The 19,507-nt window shown below is 41.3% G+C and overlaps 1 protein-coding gene across 1 annotated transcript in view; it reads left to right on the top strand.

Moving 5' to 3' along the window:
- The window catches only part of usp33 (ubiquitin specific peptidase 33), a 114,794-nt gene that overhangs the window by 50,110 nt on the left and 45,177 nt on the right, over positions 1-19,507 (top strand). The window contains exons 2-7 of the mRNA XM_048601551.1: positions 734-1,154; positions 8,385-8,525; positions 10,070-10,182; positions 15,482-15,654; positions 15,795-15,865; positions 17,090-17,116. Of these exons, the coding sequence (XP_048457508.1) occupies positions 734-1,154; positions 8,385-8,525; positions 10,070-10,182; positions 15,482-15,654; positions 15,795-15,865; positions 17,090-17,116 (946 nt within the window). The remainder of the gene's footprint in view (positions 1-733; positions 1,155-8,384; positions 8,526-10,069; positions 10,183-15,481; positions 15,655-15,794; positions 15,866-17,089; positions 17,117-19,507) is intronic.

The raw sequence follows: 19,507 nt of genomic DNA, 5'->3' as shown, positions 1-19,507 counted from the left end.
TGATGCTGTTTGGCCTGCTGTGTTCGTCCAGCTCTACACCTTGTTATCTCAGATTCTCCAGCATCTGCAGTTCCTACTATCTCTGAAACATTCTCTTTAACCATCCTGCTTGCTTACATTTCAGCACAGTGGCTCAGTGGTTAGCACTGCTGGTTCAGTTCTAGCCTTGGGTGGAGTTTACATGTTCTCCCCGTGTCTGTGGGTTTCTTGTGGGTGCTCCAGTTTCCTCCCACAGTCCAAAGATGTGCAGGCTAGGGTGATTGACCATGTTAAGTTTACCACCATGTCAAATGATGTGCAGGCTAGGTGGATTAGCCACGGAAAATGCAGGATTACAGGGATATGGTAAGAGGGTGGGTTTGGGTGGGATGCTCTTCAGAGGGTCGATGTGGACTTGATTGGCTGAATGGCCTGGTTCCACACTGTAGGGATTCTATGATTTGCAGCTTCATCTGTGCAATCATTGTTTTCAGCCTTAGTCACTTTGGTCTTGGTTACTTATTCCCAAATGGTTTGTATACAAATCTTTAGATCAAGTACAAGTGCTCAGGGTTTTGCAGCTACAATAAATTGAGAGCGCAGCTGCGTCCTGGACACATGTTATGAACCTTTAATCGTAATTTTTAATGGACTTTTCAAAAGCCATTGCAAGCTACTATCTTGTAGACTTAAACAGTGGTTCTGACTTCTCAAAAGTTAACTACGTTAAGCTCCTGTTATTTCACTCTTTCAGGATGCCCAAGAATTTCTGCGTTGCTTGATGGATCAACTTCATGAAGAATTGAAGGAACAAGTTGTGGAGCAGATTGAAGACCCTCTATCTGCAGCCATGGAAGAGCAAATGGAAGAAGAAAACCTGTCTGATAATGAATTTCAGTCTTGTGATTCATGTTCTGGCAGTGACAAGGCTGATCCTGAGACAAACTCCAAGATCTCAGCAGAAGACTGCATGGAGGCCGAGATGCTTGTGCATGAAGAAATAAAGAATTGTGCATCAGCTAAAGGATGGCAACGGGAGCAAAATCTGCTGCATAAGCTTTATAGGCCCAACTCCAGAGATGATTTGGATAAAGACATGGATACTTCAACAGGTGCTGATCAAATAGTAGAGAGTGATGGGACAGTCAAAGTGCAGATACAAAGCAGATTGCCAGGTAAACAGGCATTCTTATTTACAGTATGTGGATTTAATCCTGTTCTCCTGTTTACACAAAACAATCTAAATGTATTTCTTTTAAAATTGGATAATTCTAGCATGAATAACTCGATTAAAAGTGAGACTGGTGACTAGGGTTTCTAATTTTTAATTTGATGTGTTCAATTTGCCAAATTTGAGCCTTTTATTTATAACATTATTTTTTATTTATTAAAATATATTGTGCTCAATGTGCTAACATTGAGATGTCACAGATAGCAAGAATAACAATAGCAGGCTTGAGAAAAACATAGCAATAGTTTGAATAGCCAGGTGGTGGATGCAGTTTAAGACAATTGATTGTGCCAATACTCTTTGAAGTGAAAACCAGGCAAAGGGCATGCTTTCCAAAGATAAACAGTGAAAAACATGTAAGAATGTGCTTGGGGATTAAATATCTATTGTTCCAGAAGAGTGTGTATGGACAAATAAAGCCATAACAAAAGCTAATTACACTTCCTCTTACAAATAGAACTATAAAAATGTACTTAAAAATAAGTAATGTTAAATGCATATAAAACCTTGGTTTAGGCCACCAAGTATTGCCTGCCCTTTGTCAAAATGACATTTATAACCACAGCGTGTTTACAGACAGTGCAGAACTACCAAGATGATGTATGAAATGGGAAACCAATCATGAGAAGCTTAAAATACTGGGACTAATAGGAAACTGAGACTGTTTTTCTACTGGAGAAGATTGAAATGCAAGTTAGTAAAAGTTTTCAAAAGTTTTGGTAAGGAGGAAAGGTTTGTTCCTCTTGGTGAATTGGTGATGAGGAGGCTTATCTGTTTAAATTGTGCTTCAAAGTGTTCTTGTGAAGTTCTTTTACACTCAAAGAACTAAATGAACAAGGTCGTGTGATTGCAGTGTTTGTGGCTTTGTTTTGAGAGGAATGCTGATGTTGTGAGGCTGCAGATCAAGTTTAAGACTGTTGATTAATGCTGGTTGCCTTACTTTGCGGCCGTATCCCCATAACCCTTGATTCTGGTTAAACATCTGTCTATCTCCGCCTTCAATACACTTAACAAACTTGCCTTGACAGCCCTCTATGGTAAAGGATTCCACAGATTCACTGTCCTCAAAGAGGGTGAAAGAAAATCCTCCTCCTCTCCATTTTAAATGGGTGCCCCTTTACTCTGGAATTATGCTTTCTGGTCCTTGCCTCTTCCCCCAAGTGGAAGCAACCCTTCCATATCTATCCTATCGAGCTCCCTAAGAAACTTGAATTTCAATAAGGCCTCCTGAAATTCTTCCAAACTCCAATCATTACAAATCCACCTTATTCTTCCCAGACAAAAATCCCTCCCTACCAATCACTGAGTAAACCACCTCTGGACTGCCTCCAGTGCAGGTATATCTTTCCCTAGGTAAGGGGTCCAAGACTGTTCACTTGGTCTGACCAGTGCCTTGTATGGTTTTAGTACGACTTCCCTATTTTTAAACACTATCCTCTTTATAGGCCGACAGTTCATTTGCTTTTGGCAAGTTTAGGCATTGGTGAACCGGATAGGTTTTTACACCAATCGACAAGGGTTACATGGTTGGCACTAGACCGGCATTTAATTCTGGATTTTTTTTAAAAATTGAGTTCAAATCCATAAGCCATGTACTTGGAACATTTGCCTGGGGTTCTAGATTACAGGACAAGTCCAATGATATTGCCACTATGCCTGCATAGAGTTACCCAGATAATACCAGGGTTAGCCACTGAATTGTTACAGCACAGAATGCCATCATTCAACCTATCCTGTCTGCACCATCTCATTGAATGAGAAACTCACTGAGTGCCATTCTCAGCCTTTTCCCTGTAGCCCTGCACATTTTTCCTTCTCGGATAACAGTTCCCCCGTTTGGATGGTTCATTTGAACCTGCCTGAACCACACCATCAGGCAGTGCATTACCAACTTTAACCACTGACTTTGTGAAGAAGTTTGAGATTATATTACTTTTGTTTCTTTAGGGGCCAGTGAGCATGGTTGACTGGATGGCTGGTTTGGATGCAAAGTGCCACCAGCAGCGCAAGTTCAATTCCTGCACCGGCTCAGGTTCCATGAAAGCCTTCTCAACCTTGTCCCTCGCTTGAGGTGTGCTGACCCTCGGGTTAAACCGTCACCAGTCGTCTGTCTCTAATGAGAGAGCAGCACTATGGCAACTTTGGCTCACTCTCCTTTTACCTTTGCTTCTTCAACCAATTACTTTAAATCTGCACTCTCTTGTTTTCGGTCCTTCCAAGAATGGAAAATGATGCTCTCCCTCTACTCTGTTCAAGCCCTTTTGTGATTGTTGAGTAATTCTCTCCAACAGCTCCTCAACCTTAGTGAAAACCGAAAGAACTACAGATGCTGTAAATCAGGAACAAAAACAAAGTTGCTGGAAAAGCTCAGCAGGTCTGGCAGCATCTGTGAAGGAGAAAACCGAGTTAACGTTTCGGGTCCAGTGACCCTTCCTCAGAACTTCTGTTTGACTTTTCAACCTTGTTTTCTCCAAGGAAAAGAGCTCATAACTGAAGTCCCTTATCCCTGGAACTGTTTTGTGAATCTTTTCTATGCTTTTCCCAATGTCTTCATAGCTTTCTGAAAGTGTGGCACCTAGTGTTTGTGATGTAGTACTCCAATTAAGGCTGACTTCTCGTCTCATGCAAGTTCATTGTGACTTTCTTGCTCTTGCACTTTGTCCCCTAATGGTAAAGCCTACGATACTATATGCTTTATTCATCACTCGACCTGTCCTGACACCTTCAATGACTTGTGCATATATACACACACAAGTTTCTTTCCTCCTGTGCCTCCTTAAGAATTGTATCCTTGATTTATTGTTTTCCCATATTAGAATCATAGACTCCCTACAGTGTGGAAACAGGCCCTTCGGCCCAACAAGTCCACACCGACCCATAACCTATAACCCACCTAAGCTCCACATCCCTGAACAGTATGGGCAATTTAGCATGGCCAATCCACCTAGCCTCCACATCTTTGGACTACGGGAGGAAACCGGAGCACCTGGAGGAAACCCACACAGACATGGAGAGAATGTGCAAACTCCACACAGTCGACCGAGGGTCGGATTGAGCCCGGGTCCCTGGCGCTGTGAGGCAGCAGTGCTAACCACTGAGCCACCGTGCCGCCCTATTCTACCAAAGTGAATCATCTGTCAATTCTCTGCCATCATCTGCCACCTAACTGCTCACTTCACCAACTTGCCAATGTCCTTTTGAAATTATCTGCTCTATCTGTGTCGCATTTCACGATGCTTTTAATTTTTTGTCTTTAAATTTTAAAATTGTGCCCTTTGCATCAATACATTAATACATTAATTCATCAATACATTATTCATGTAATTCAGAAAAAGCAAGGGTCCCCACACTAACACCTGGGAACTCTATTTTGACCTTCCTCCAACCTGAAAAATACCCATTAAGTACTAGTGTTTCCTGTCACTCACTCAATTCCGTATCCATACTGTTATAGTCCCTTTGTTCCATGACCGAGAACTAAGTTATAGCATTGTACCATTCCTTTGGAAGTCCATGTGCACCACATCAACAACCTTTCCCCAATCCACCATTACCCCTTCAAAAAATTCAGGCAGATTCTTTAAACACAATTTTCTTTTAATAAATCAATGCTGGCATCTTTATTTAAACTATATTTACCCAAATGACTATTTATTTTGTCAAGGATTATTGTTTCTTGAGGTTTTCCCATCACCTAAGTTAAACAGACTCGCTTCCTTGTGTATCCTTGGGTGAATCTAATCTGGCCCAAGTTACTTATCATTTTAAAGTACAAACAGTCTATGCATCTGCTTATCAATTTTAAACCCTTCTAGTGTTTGAATTACTGCCTTTTTTTATCATTACTTGGGTCACATCTTCTTTGATAAATACAGATGCCAAATATTTATTTATTATCTCAGCTGCGCCTCTGAAGACCAGTTTTGTTCACCGTGGGACATGGACGTTGCTGGTTAGCTGGCATTTACTGCGTGTCCCTGGATGCCCTTGAAAATGTGGTGATGAGCTGCCTGCTTAAACCGTTGCTGTCCACTTGACCCACAGTGATCTAAGGGAGGGAATTCCATGCCATTTGGATTATCGTGTCTCCACTAACTCTCCAAGTCCTGACTTAGTGGCATTCTTCCATCCTTTTCTCATAGCTCTGTATGTTATTTTGAAATAATTATCTAAAGCTCCTTTGCACTTTTCAGTTGAACCTGTTTCCACCACAATTCCAGCTAGTGCATTCCAGACCTGAACTACTCGCTGTGTGCAAGTTTCTCACAACACATTTACTACTTTGCCAGATTGTTTCAAATCTGTGCACTCTTGTTTTTATCTATTTGCAAGCAAGAACAGTTTCTCCCTGACTACCCTGTCCTGTTTTTTCATGATTTGGAAAACTTCATTCAAACCTCCTCTAAGTCTTTCCTTCTTCAAGGAGAGCAGACGCAGCGTCTCCAGTAAATCCAGGGACTTCATTGTTATAAATCTTTCTTGCACCCTCTCAAAAACATGAACAATCATCCAAAAGTGGGATGGGTTTGGTTGGGATCCTCTGAGAGTCAATGTGGACTTGTTGGGCCGAAGGGCCTATTTCAACACTGTAGGGATTCTATGATGAAAAGTGTGGTGCCTAGGACTGTACACAATACTTCTGAGATCTAATTAATGTCTTATGCAGACTCAGCATAAGCTCCCTGTTGCTATACTGTAGGCCAATATTGATAAAGCATAGGAAACTGTATTTTTTAAACTATGCTATCCATCTGTCCTGCCACCTTTTTGTATGAGTTAAGCACATATACACCTAGGTATCTCTGCTCTTGTGCATTCTTTAGAGTAGTACCCTTATTTTATACTGTCTCCATGTTCTTTCTACCAAAATGGATCATCTCACTGAAGACTTAACTAATTATACTAGTTAATGAACGCTCCCATGGCACAGAATTTTATGTGGTAGAAAACTGTTATGGAGTTTATGAACCTTTCCATAAAAGCAACTTTGCAGACTTGTGCATTTTTTTGAGAGGGAAGTGGATGTCAAATGAGAACGTAGAAATTGGGAAACATATTCCTGAGAATCTCCAAAGCTGCCTACTAGGAAATTCACAAATACACCTATTTTCCTGATATGCAGACACCTCTTTTCCCCAGAGGGGTCGCAGAACTTGGACTAATTTTGTTTTAGGATCCCAAATAATGCATCAGTGTACAGTTGGAATTTAATGAAGTGGAGGTGCTGGTGTTGGACTTGCGTGGACAAGGTCAGAAGCTTTCAGAGCGTAGCTGCTTCATCTATTGTACGTTCTTGCTGTTGGGCCATTGTGCCCTTTGAAGCATTAACCTGTAGAGCTAAATGGGGAAGGGATCCCAGCATTCATTGGACGTACATTACCCTGTGTTGTATTGCTGCCTTTTGCATCAGGCAGGCGATTCTAACTGTGGTGTGTTGAAGGTTGGGGCTGAACTGAACTGAGTGATTAGTAGGCAAGGATTTGATTTATTGATATACTTTGCACTTCTGCCCAGGGTTTTGGTTGTTTGGAACTCATGGCCAGTTTCACAGCCAGAACTTAACTCCTGGTCATATCCAAATCTCTGTTTGGATGAAATATTTTCTGTTGCCTACTCTCACTTCACGGCCTCCCTTCTAGAAGTTTATGGAATGTGCCTTGCTCTGCTAATCTTCTGGTGTGGAATCTAACTCCCATTTAGAAGTACTTCGTTAATTCAGTAATGCATGTCCAAGGATGTAGTTATATCATTCCTTTTTGTTCCTGTTGAGGTAACAGCAAAATACCAGTGATGAAATAAACTGAGCCAGTACCCTGTACACAGTTTGGTTCAGTTGAGTCCTTCTCCAAAATAAAGTGGTTGTGAATTTCAAATATTTCGCACTTGGCTCCTGCTGCATTTAAGTAGTCACTCTACCAGAAGCTGTGTCAAAAGCATCTATGTCTGTAACTGAGTATGGGTTGAGAGTGTTTAACAGAATGTTTAGTTTCTTGATGCATTTTTTTTTTGTATGGGGTGCTTAACAACCACACTTTTAAGGTGTTTAACATTTTCTAATCAATTGTATACAGTTGGCAACCTGCAGCTTTACTGTTGCTGACTGTAAGTTGCCCTGTTATTATTGATCTTAAAATTGTTGTACGATATTAATTGTAGGCCTAGATAACATGCTGCCTCTTTAAGTTTCCTGGATTTCTGCTGTCCTGAGTAGTCTTTCACTTCAAACAAGCAACTGTTATTGTCTCGAGAGCCATGCTTCACTTCTTTCCCACCTAGAGTATTGATTTCACGACCGCTAAAGATTCTGTGCAGCGTTTGACATTCTTGGAGTCCTAAACTAAACATAAGAAACAATTCTGCTCAACATACCTTGCCTTGTTGCATTGATACTCTAATCCATGTCCCTGTCTTATTTCCATACCTTTTGATATATTCCCTCTTTTTGAAATGCTAATCAAATTCCCTCTAAAGGGTTCTGTTTGATTTAATAGCTGCTTGAACTTGTCACATGACCTTCAGCATTAAATAAGTTCAGTCTAATGACTCTTTTAAATTTCTAGTTCTAAGCGTAGCTCTATATCCCTGTAATATTTATCTAGCAACTGGTGAAAGTAATCTTCCGCAACTAATCCACCAGCTTGACAGTTTGAACACTAACTTTGGATTCAGACATACCATCCTAAGTTTTTTCAAATCTACAGCACTTTTCAATAGTGACACTTAAGCTACTTAGGACAATAAGGAAGCAGGTGAATGGATACAGCTCCAAGTCTATATAATAATTATAATATATATCTCTATTATACCTTTTAGAGGTTCTTTTAACAAAGTTAAATATCTCAATGCGCTTCACTGGTTATCTGATCAAGGCACAAAGGAAATGTTGAGACCAATGACTAAGGGTTTGGTCAGAAGATGGTTTTGGAGAGTGTCTTAAAAGGGAAAGAGACTGGCGAGGTTTTCGGAAAGAATTCCAGAGGTTTAGCTGAAGGCGTAGCTGCCAGTAGTGGCCAAGTTTGAGTAAGGTATTACCATTTCTTTGGGTCAGAATACTTCTGCTCCCATGCCCACATAAGTCATCAAGAACAAATGACATTTGTGGGTAACTACAGGGTATTATAAAATTAATTCCTTTTGTACAATGCAATTAATTTCTGTTTTCATCCCTTTTTAGAAGTTGCCTCTGATGTGTCTATGCGCAGTCCCTCAAGACCAAGCAGTTCTGTGTCCAATGAAACAACAAATGTGAGGCTGTCCAGCAGTCCACCCCGATCCACTTCAGTGTGGGGCGGTCTTGTTTCCTCACATAAAAAAGGTATACTCTCTTTTGAAGGTTCTCACTGAAAAATGTTATTCCCAGTGTGTGGAATCAAGCCTATTGAGCTGTACAAACCTATAGAACCCTATCCTCTCCTAGAACTCACTAGAATGTCAAGGGAAAGTGGTTACATTCTTTGTTGTTAGACATGGTCATTGCATGGCATTTGTGTTACACATTATTGTCATCCACCATCAAAGTTCCCTCTAAGCTGTGCTGTTCTGAATACTGTGCAATTTCTGATGAACCTTTCCACTTAGGGGTGGCATGTGATCACCAAAGCAGCTGAAAATAATTGAGCCTAAGACATTTAGTTACTCATTTGTTCACAGGATGTGGACATCTCTGGCTAGACCACTTATTACCCACCCCTAATTCCCATGAGGATCTCCTACAGTGATGGTCTTGGGATGGGACTGGTTGGGCTCCGACAACTATGAATGTTTTCCTTTTGTGCTGGGAATGACTTCAATCATTGGAGAGTTTTTCTCTGATTCTTGTTGGTACCACTTTTGTTGAACTCCTTGATGCCAACTTGGTTATCTGCTCCCTTAATGTCAAGGGCAGTCATCTAAACTCTGGAAGGTGCATGTTTTTGCCATGTTTGGACCAAAGCTGAAAAAAGGTTAGGAACTAAGTGACTAAATGGCTATTGCAAACTGCAAAGTTTGCATGGATGTGTCAATCATTGGTGAGGGGATGCTGCAGACTGGTGTAATAAATGGCCAGATTGGATGCTAACACTTTGTTTATGAATGAAGAGTGGCCATTTTGAGAAGGTACGAGAGAAATGTCAGCATTTTTGAACTGTTCATTTTGACATTTTTATCTTTAGGAGAGGAAGAGAGGTGATCTGTTGTTTCGATGCTAACCTCTGAATGTGTTTGGATTTAATGCCTACATTTCAGAAGATATAATAGGAAAGGGATAACAACTGGAACAGTTAGGTGATAGTCAAACAGTTTTTGTGCTGTATGATGAAAAGAGAAGAGAATGGAATTCAGCAAGGGGAATGTTGCTGCCAGGAATGTTTAGATAGTGACCAACAAACAAGTTCTGCTTACTTGTAGGGGAGAGCGTAACTACTGCTGTTTGCTTTGTGAAATCTTGTGCTCATTACGTATGGATCATTTTCCGCATGGGCTCATGTACTCACCAATCAAGTGCTCCATGCTTTGGTTGCAGAATAGAGACGCACGTACCTGCCCAGCTTGAGCTACTGTTTAATAGGTGCCCCCAGCCCCAACTTGCAGCATCCTGGATAAAATTACTAAATTAGGGCAGTTTTTTTCCACTGGGAGCTCGTGCCCACTCTGGAATTGGAGTATGACTGGTCAATCTGTCTTCACAAAGGTAACTTTCTTCCTACCTGTTCTGCTTGATTTAATGCCAGGTGGTTCAAGTGAACTGGGAAACCTGTTCCCGCCACTCTTCTGTTATCCAACCGAGGCAATTGGAGCAAAGATTGTGATTCTTTTATTAAAATGCACAGTTCATAAAATTGTTTTCATATGTAATTCCTTTTTGTTTTCTACTCCTAGTTACCTCTTTCGCACCTCTTAAAAAGAGAAAACAGATGAAATACAGGAGCGTTATCTCCGATGTCTTTGATGGCACAATTGTGAGCTCGGTGCAATGTTTGACCTGTGATCGGGTGAGTGTGCAACTGTTGGCAATTCCAGTATGGCCTGTACCTATATTTAACAATATTTGAAGCTGGGAGAGATCTCAAACCGCAAATGGATCTTGGGATACCCCACCCACTTTCTTATATTGCTTTTGTACTGACTGTTGTAAGTATAGACTTGCCAGCTTTTAACCTTACCCCCTTTTAGTCTGCCTTTAAAAAAGGAGCATTGTTATGAACCTGTATGTCAGTGATTATTAAATGTGCACGTCGTATGTGTGCTCATTGTTTGCTACAGTTGAAGATTTATCTTTCTATGTTTAAGATTCTATTTTACAATGTCCATTGAGCTAATCTACAGTATTTAGCCCCTTCCAATCTAATCTAATCTTCATGCACTGTCAATTTTTTCTTCAAATTTTATCCTTTTTTTTAAGTTCTGTAATGAATTATGTTTTCACAGTTAGGCCTGGCAGGTCATCTCATGTGTTAGTAATGCAAAATAACTTCTTCATTCGCTGAAAATTTACATATATGTCCCTTATTGATCAGTGGATACATTTTCTTCTTCAACTTAGTGCATATTATGTCTTTTGACTTTTAAGAAGTACTTTCATCTTAGTTGGCCATCTCTGTTTTAATGCAAAGACCTGAGTTTCTCTAATGTCTCCTAACCATAGACTTTTCCCCAGGGTGCAGGAGTCCAAACCTAGAGGACATAGGTTTAAGGTGAAAGGAGATAGATTTAAAAAGGACCTAAGGGGCAACATTTTCACGCAGAGGGCAGTGCGTAGATGAAATGAGCTGCAGAGAAAGTGGTGGAGCCTGGTACAATTACAACATTTAAAAGGCACCTGGATCATGAATAGAAGTGTTTAGAGGGATATGGGCCAAATGCTGGCAAGTGGCACTAGATTTAGGATATGTGGTCGGCATGGATGGGCTCGACCGAAGGGTCTGTTCCCATGCTATACGTCTCTATGACTCACCTCTTCGTACCTCTCATAGCCTTAATTACTTTCCTTTCAGTTGTAGTAAGCTGTACTCCGATCCCATCTTGAGTAGCACATTCTGCATTTGCACGCTGCCCCTCAGGAAGGATGTATTGACCTTGGAGGTGCTTCGGTGCAACTGAATGTTACTAGCACTCCTGAAAGGCCAATTTGAAGAGACATTGTATAAACCTGACTTGTATTCCCTTGAGTTTAAATGGTTGGAAGGTAGTCCAGGTGTAGAGCTTGGCCTGCTGTGTTCATCCAGCAGCATCAGAGGAGCAGGAAGGCTAGACCCTTCTTCAGAAATGGGGGAGGGGAAGGGGGTTCTGAAATAAATAGGGAGAGAGGGAGAGGCGGATAGAAGATGGATAGAGGAGAAGATAGGTGGAGAGGAGACAGACCGGTTAAAGAGGCGGGCATGGAGCCAGTAAAGGTGAGTGCAGGTGGGGAGGTAAGGAGGAGAGAGGTCAGTCCAGGAAGGATGGACAGGTCAAGGGGGCGGGATGAGGTTAGTAGGTAGGAGATGGGGGTGGGGCTTGAGGTGGGAGGAGGGGATAGGTGGGAGGAAGGACAGGTTAGGGAGGCGGGGACGAGCTGGGCTGGTTTTGGTAGGGGAAAGGGAGATTTTGAAGCTTGTGAAGTCCAAATTGATACCATTGGGCTGCAGGGTTCCCAAGCGGAATATGAGTTGCTGTTCCTGCAACCTTCGGGTAGCATCGTTGTGGCACTGCAGGAGGCCCAGGATGGACATGTCGTCTGCTGACTGGAAGGGGGAGTTGAAATGGTTCGCGACTGGGAGGTGCAGTTGTTTAGTGCGAACCAAGCGTAGGTATTCTGCAAAGCGGTCCCCAAGCCTCCGCTCATATTCCGTTTGGGAACCCTGCAGCCCAATGGTATCAATGTGGACCTCACAAGCTTCAAAATCTCCCCTCCCGCTACCGCATCCCAAAACCAGCCCAGCTCGTCCCCGCCTCCCTAACCTGTCCTTCCTCCCACCTATCCCCTCCTCCCACCTCAAGCCCCACCCCCATCTCCTACCTACTAACCTCATCCCGCCCCCTTGACCTGTCTGTCCTCTCTGGACTGACCTCTCTCCTCCCTATCTCCCCACCTACACTCACCTTTACTGGCTCCATCCCCGCCTCTTTGACCGGTCTGTCTCCTCTCCACCTATCTTCTCCTCTATCCATCTTCTATCTGTCTCCCCCTCTCTCCCTATTTATTTCAGAGCCCCCTTCCCCTCCCCCATTTCTGAAGAAGGGTCTAGGCCCAAACGTCAGCCTTCCTGCTGCTCTGATGCTGCTTGGCCTGCTGTGTTCCTCCAGCTCTACACCTTGTTATCTCAGATTCTCCAGCATCTGCAGTTCCTACTATCTCTGGAAGGTAGTCCAATTGTGCCGTTTAAAAAGACGAAAGAATTTGATGGGATAGATACAGAAAGTGTATTTCCTCCAGTAATGGAACCCAGAATATCATCTGCAAACTCTATTTCATCTGTTTAAGAGTGAACCAGGAAGATATTTTTGTAAAGGGTAATGCAGTTTTGAAATATTCTTCCTCTTCTAACCAGACCTTTATACCCTCACGTGAGATGGAATGACTGATCCATATCCCTGGGAAACTTTGCCGAACAGAAATCGATGGCGTGTAATTGAAGTTGATACTTTAATCAGCCATGATTGAATTGAATGGTGAACCAGGCTTGAGGTGCTGAATGGCCTATGTTCCTAGAGTGCCAAAACATAATGCAGGATCTTGCAGTATGACTGTTCTAACTGATCTAACCAGTGATTTTCATTGGTTTGGCATTGCTTCTTTAGTTTTGTACTTTGTGCTCCTATTGATATAACATAGGGTTGCAAATATAGTTTATTTTTATACAGCTTTGTAAACTTTGTACCCTTCATCTGGTTTCCAATTGTCAGAATTACTGCTCACCTATCCCAAAACACACACAGTAGGGGCCTGCTGTGTTCATCCAGCTCTTGTTATTCCAAAACAGAACTGTCCAATCAAAATTGGTCATTCCCTCTGTGTAATTCTGCACTTAACTGGGGAGACATTCTGTCCTCTACCTGCTTTCTGATTGGCCTACCCCATTAAAGAATAAGTAATGTCTGAGTGCTAAGACGTGAACTCTAAGTCTAAGCTGCATGCAATCCTATTGACTTTGAATAGAAAACCTACTATCTCCTGAGTATAAGATGGCATTTCGTGTAAAGAATTGAATTTACTTTTTCAAATTAGTTCTTGCCCTTGGACAGATTCTAGATAGAGTTAAAATCTAACTACTTGGCTGACCGATGGATTGAGACTTTTTCTGTCAACTGGGTCATTCTTGTATCAGTAAATAATCCAGATTCTGCTGGGCTAAACCTTTCTTTTTCATAAATCAACTTGTTCAGGGTTGTTATGACATACCTCGGTAAAGGTGGGACTTGAACCCAGGCTTCCTGGTCCAGAGGTAGAGAAACTACAGTGATACAGTGGCCCCTTAGGCTAAACCATTCTGTACATTTGAACAATGGTCGTCACCCATGACCTAGGCCGGCGTTTGGAGTGGAAGTAGAGTTGGCATAATGGTATGACGGTGACCATGAAATTGGATTTGGAGATCTGGTTGGTGACCCACGGAGAGCTGTAGACTGCATTTCATGCAAAATGGGATCAAGAGACTTGATTCACATTGTTTACAGTTACCATCTACTGTGGTCGACTGCTGAATTTATGCACTTTAAAAGGCCAATTTGAAGAGACGTTGTATAAACCTGACTTGTATTCCCTTGACTTTAAACGGTTGGAAGGTAGTCCAGTTGTGCTGTTTATAAAGACTAAAGGATTTGACAAAGTGTATTTCCTCCAGTGATAGAATCCGTCTTCAAACTCCAGTTCACCTGTTAAACAGTGAACCAGGAAGACATTTTTGTAAAGGGTAATGCAGTTTTGGAATTTTCTTCCCATTCTAACCACAGCCTTGTACACTCACTCGAGATGGATTGGTTTATCCATATCCTTGGGAAACTTTGCCCAACAGAAATCTAAGGTGTGTAATTGGAGTTGATACATTGATGAGCCATGATGTAGTTGAATGGTGAACCGGCACAGAGGCAGTAAAAATGCTGGTTTCTAAATGGGCACAAGTCATTCACCCTTGGCTTTGTTAATCATTGCTGACACCACTGTGTTTGATTGGTAAGCAGAGTCAGTCTTTCGCTTCCCATGAAAATCAGTGAATTATATTTGTCGTTTAGGTCATGCATAGTGTATGATCCACCTTTCTGTATTGTACAAAAACCCAGGTAAACGCATGCAGATGTTAGGGATGCAAAATAGTGTATACAAGATGTGGGGGTGTAATTAGAATCATAATTAAATTATAAGGCTCATTAGAACTGTGAATGTTATCAATCAGCATCTCATCTTTACACTAGTACATAGCACATTTCTCTGATAGCCCCTTACTTTTCTTCACCATTGTGTGCCTCCACCACCCATTGCCGGTACGGGCATATAGTCTATAATTGGAATTTGATCTTGTTACATGAATCTGCACCCCAAGGTGTCTCAATTCCTTGAAAGTGGAGTTGAAGGTAGATAGGATAGTGAAGAAGGTGTTTGGTATGCTTGCCTTTATTGATCAATGCATTGAGTATAGGAGTTGGGAGGTCATGTTGCAGCTGTAAGGACATTGGTTAGGCCACTTTTGGAGTATTGCGTGTAATTCTGGTCTCCCTCCTATAGGAAGGATTTTGTGAAACTAGAAAGGGATCAGAAAAAGTTTACAAGGATGTTGCCAGGGTTGGAGGATTGAGCTGTAGGGAGAGGCTGAATCGGCTGGGGCTATTTTCCCTGGAGCATCGGAGGCTGAGGGGTGACCGTATATGGGTTTATAAAATCATGAAGGGCACAGATAGGGTAAATAGGCAAGGTCTTTTCCCCAGGGTGAGAGAGTCCAAAACTACAGTGCATAGGTTTAAGGTGAGAGGGAAAAGATGATAAAGGGACCTTTGGGGTAACTTTTTCACGCAGAGGGTGGTGCGTATGTGGAATGAGGTGCCAGAGGAAGTGGTGGAGGCTGGCATGATTACCATATTTAAAAGGCATCTGGATGAGTATGTGAATAGGAAGGGTTTAGACAGATATGGGCAAAATGCTGGCAAATGGGACTAGATTTATGTGGAATATCTGGTCGGTATGGACAAGTTGGATCGAAGGGTCTGTTTCTGTGCTTAAATCTCTATGAATCTATTTCTCTTAGTGACTGGAAATACTAAAAGGTTTCGCTTGTTTAAAAATTCTAGTCTTTTTTATGTCTCTGCTTTTTCCTGCAGGTATCCACCACCTTGGAGACCTTTCAGGATCTCTCTCTGCCTATCCCAGGAAAAGAAGACCTGGCCAAGTTGCATTCCTCAAGTCACCAGATGTCCTTAGTGAAAGCAGGGTCATGCGGTGAAGCGTATACTCCACAAGGTTGGATAGCATATGTCATGGAATACATTAAGAGGTGCGTGTTGAATTTTGGAAGAGGAAGGGAATAAAAATTTAATTAACATTATTTAAAACTGCTCTCTGTCTGTGGGACTGACACAGTTGCAGCCATTTTGATGTTAACACATTTGTATTTATTATCTTCTATGTTCCTAGTTGGTTCTGGGGTCCTGTGGTATCCTTGCAGGATTGTTTGGCTGCCTTCTTTGCCAGAGACGAGCTCAAAGGTGAGTAGCGATTTTGTGTACACTTAAAATACTTTTATAGCTGTCAAAGTCAGAAGTCACTTTACACCAGGTTATAGTCCAACAGGTTTATTTAAAATTGCAAGCTTTTGGAACACTGCTGCTTCGTCACCACTTTGTAGTTGGTGGAAGAATGATGAAGCGAACATAATGAGACCTGTACACTGCCATAAAAGAAAATTTCAATAACATTGCTCACTCTGAATCAATTATGTTGACAGATGTGTTATATCTCAAAGATTATATGCAAGCATATGTTATAATTTGGTAGCATAATGTGTTTACATTGGCCTAAGTCTGACTATTAAGGCACAGTCCAGGGTAGAATTGTACACTCCAAGCGTAAATGTTGATGGATCAGTTTCTGAAGAGGAAATCTGTGGATGCAGTTGGCTGTCACCTTGCTGGGCTGAGGCAGGGGGTTTTAAAGTCTGTCTGGTTTTTGCCTGCTACTTGTCCAGAGACACTTTCTGGAAAACTTAAGTGGCCATGTGTTTTTCTCATTCATCCATTGGATGTGATCTTTGCTAGTACTGTATATCTCCAATCCTTGCAGAGACGTTAGTGAGCTGTCATTCTGAATGTGACCAAGTGGCTTGCTGAGCCATTTCAGAGGGCATTTGTGAGTTGATCACTTTGCTGTTGGTGCAGATTCACATGTAAGCCAGAACAAGTAAAGGTGGTAAATTTCCTTCCTTAAAAGACTTCAGTGAATGAAATAGGTTTTTAAAACAATCCGGTAGTTTCATAGTCGCCTGAATTATATAATCATATGGAATTTCTGAATTTTACAGTATAGAAAGAGGCCAATCAGCCCATTGTGTCAGTGTCAGCGGCTGTATTGTACATCATATCAAGCTGAATTCAAGCTCTCAATTACATCCTCAATAATCAATTAACTTTAGCCAAGACCGGATTTGATGTTGTTTCAGGCACCATTCAAATAGATTTCAACAAAGGTGTCCTCGGGAGTAATAAATATAGATTAATAAAGATTTACCTACTGTAGTTAAATAATAGCCTGCCATACCCTGATGACTTTACTGCAAAGTTTAGTGTCAATCACTGTTTTTAATTCCCATAATTGGATGGTAAAATTTGACAGTTTGCTAAACCAGGATGTGGTTGTTCACAAGAGGCAAACAGAGGGAAGTTTGAATCTGCTTTGTTTCATACTCTTCAAAAAAATGTTTTATAATATTGCAGGTGATAACATGTACAGCTGTGAAAAATGTAAAAAGTAAGTACAATGCATGTTTCTGTTGTCAATAATCCACCTTGAATTATTGATCTCTATTGAACAGTTTCTTCGTGCATGTATTCAGCAATGTTCGTCATTCTGAACTTTGCTCATGAATAGTTGTCAGACCATTTTTCATTGATTATCTGAAGCTTTTTGAATTAATTCTGGGGATATTGACATTACCCGAAAAGTCAACGTTTATTGACCGTCCGTAGTTGCCCTTGAAGAATTGGCCATGGGCTTTCTTTTTGTACCAGTTCATAAAGGTTCACCCATGGTGCTTTTAGGTAGGGAGTTGCACAATTTTAACTTGGGTTACCATGCATTTCCCACACCATTGTGGATATGTTGACCAGAAGTATGTTGTGTAGTATTAGGATAGTATTAAAAAGAAATGTCTAAACAAATTTGAAAATAAAAATAGGATGATCTGAAAACCACAGTTTTTGTTTGGACCTGTAAACAAAATTACCAGGCTGATAATATACTTGCTATATAAATCTTCATTTAAAATCAAAATATAAGCAATGATCAGGAAGAGGAAACGAATCAGACCAAAGAATAGCAGATTTTGAGGCTGACATCCCCAAAGGAGAAGCAGAAGTAAAATATAAAGGAAAAGTGGCAAAAGTCAATAGTCTGAAATACAGTAGGATACACTGGGAATATACCAGGTCATCTCTTGAAAAATGTATTCATTCTACACAACAACAGTTTCTATTTACAGGGTGCCATCATCTCAAGACACTGTACAGGAGCAAAATTCAACACTGAACTACATAGGTTGCTAATGGGGTAGTTTGCTGAAAACCTAGTCAAAGAGGGGCATTCTAAAAATCATCTTGGAGGAGGGAAGAGAAGTGGAGAGGTAGAGAGTTTTAGGGAGGGAATTTCATAGCTTAAGATCTTGACTGCTGAAAGCACTGGATGTGACTTTCTGGCAAGATTGATGTTAATTGCCATATCCGGTTGCTTTGAGAAGGTGGTTGTGTGCTGCCCTCTCTCTGTTAGCAGGTTTGACCCAACTGAGAAGAGGGCAGTTAACAATCAGCTGCCTTGGTGTGAGATTTGGAGGAAATATTGCTGTTTAGCTTTGCCACGTTGCAGAAACTCAGGACTGGGCCGACTCTGAATGTCAAAAGAAACAACTAAGTGTGGAAACTCCATTTTTGTGCATCCAGTAAACATAATTTCATAATTTTAGGGTGTTCATAAACTTCTTGTCTTATTTTTAACTCTGATAACTTTGGACATGTACATGATAAAAGCAAAGGGTGGCTGACACATGAAAACAATTCAAATTTCTAGTTTTCACTATATTAGCCATCATTTGTGGCATGTTATTCAATCAGTTTTTCAACAGTTCATCATACCTTTTACTGCTGTCATGTTGCAATGTATTAAACATCATTAATGTAACATTTCAATATCGACCTTTTAAAACTGTTACTCCTTCCCACTTGCATAGAAGCATATGAAGTAGAAGCAGGAGTAGGCTCTTTGGCCCTTCAAGCCTGGTCTACCATCAATATAGAATCATAGTCATTCAGCACAGAAGCAAACCCTTCGATCCAACTCATTCGCATCAACCAGGCATCCAATCTAGTCTCATTTGCCAATATTTGGCCCATATCCCAGCAAACCTTTGCTATTCGTGTACTTATCTAAATGTCTTTTCAATGTAACTGCACCTGCATCCACTCTTTCCTCTGGCAGTTCATTTCACACAGGAATTATTCTCTGTTTAGAAATAAAAGTTGTCCCTTGTTTCCTTTTTAAAATGTTCTCATTTCACCTTAAAAATATGCCCCCTAGTTTTGAACTCCCCCACCCTAGGGAAAAGACCCTTGCTATTCACCTTATCTATGTCCCTCATGTTTTTATAAATCTCTATAAGGTGACCCCTCAACCTCCACTCCAGGGGAAAATCTTCCAGCCTACCATCCTTTTTTTTAAAAACCAAACCCTCCATTCAAGGCAACATCCATGGAAAATTTCCTCCTCGTGTCCAGGGGCATGCAGGCTAGAGGGGCTAGCCATGTAGATATGGGGCTACAGGGATAGGGTGGGAGATGTTGTTCAGTGGATTGGTGCAGACCCGATGGGCCAAATGGCCTTCGTCTGCACAGTCAGCATCCTATACTTCTAAGTTATTCAGCAATTTATATACTGACTTCAAGTCATTTCCTCATTGTATCAGATAATGGATAGTGGTCCTCAAAATGGTTTAATGATATTTAATTGTTTCAGAGATAGTAGGAACTGCAGATGCTGGAGAATCTGAGATAACAAGGTGTAGAGCTGGAGGAACACAGCAGGCCAAGCAGCATCAGAGGAGCAGGAAAGCTGACGTTTCGGGTCTAGACCCGAAACGTCAGCTT

Source organism: Rhincodon typus, chromosome 10, assembly GCF_021869965.1.
Source record: "Rhincodon typus isolate 14 chromosome 10, sRhiTyp1.1, whole genome shotgun sequence".
Lineage (NCBI taxonomy): Eukaryota > Metazoa > Chordata > Chondrichthyes > Orectolobiformes > Rhincodontidae > Rhincodon > Rhincodon typus.
This window is presented reverse-complemented; position numbering and strand designations above follow the sequence as displayed.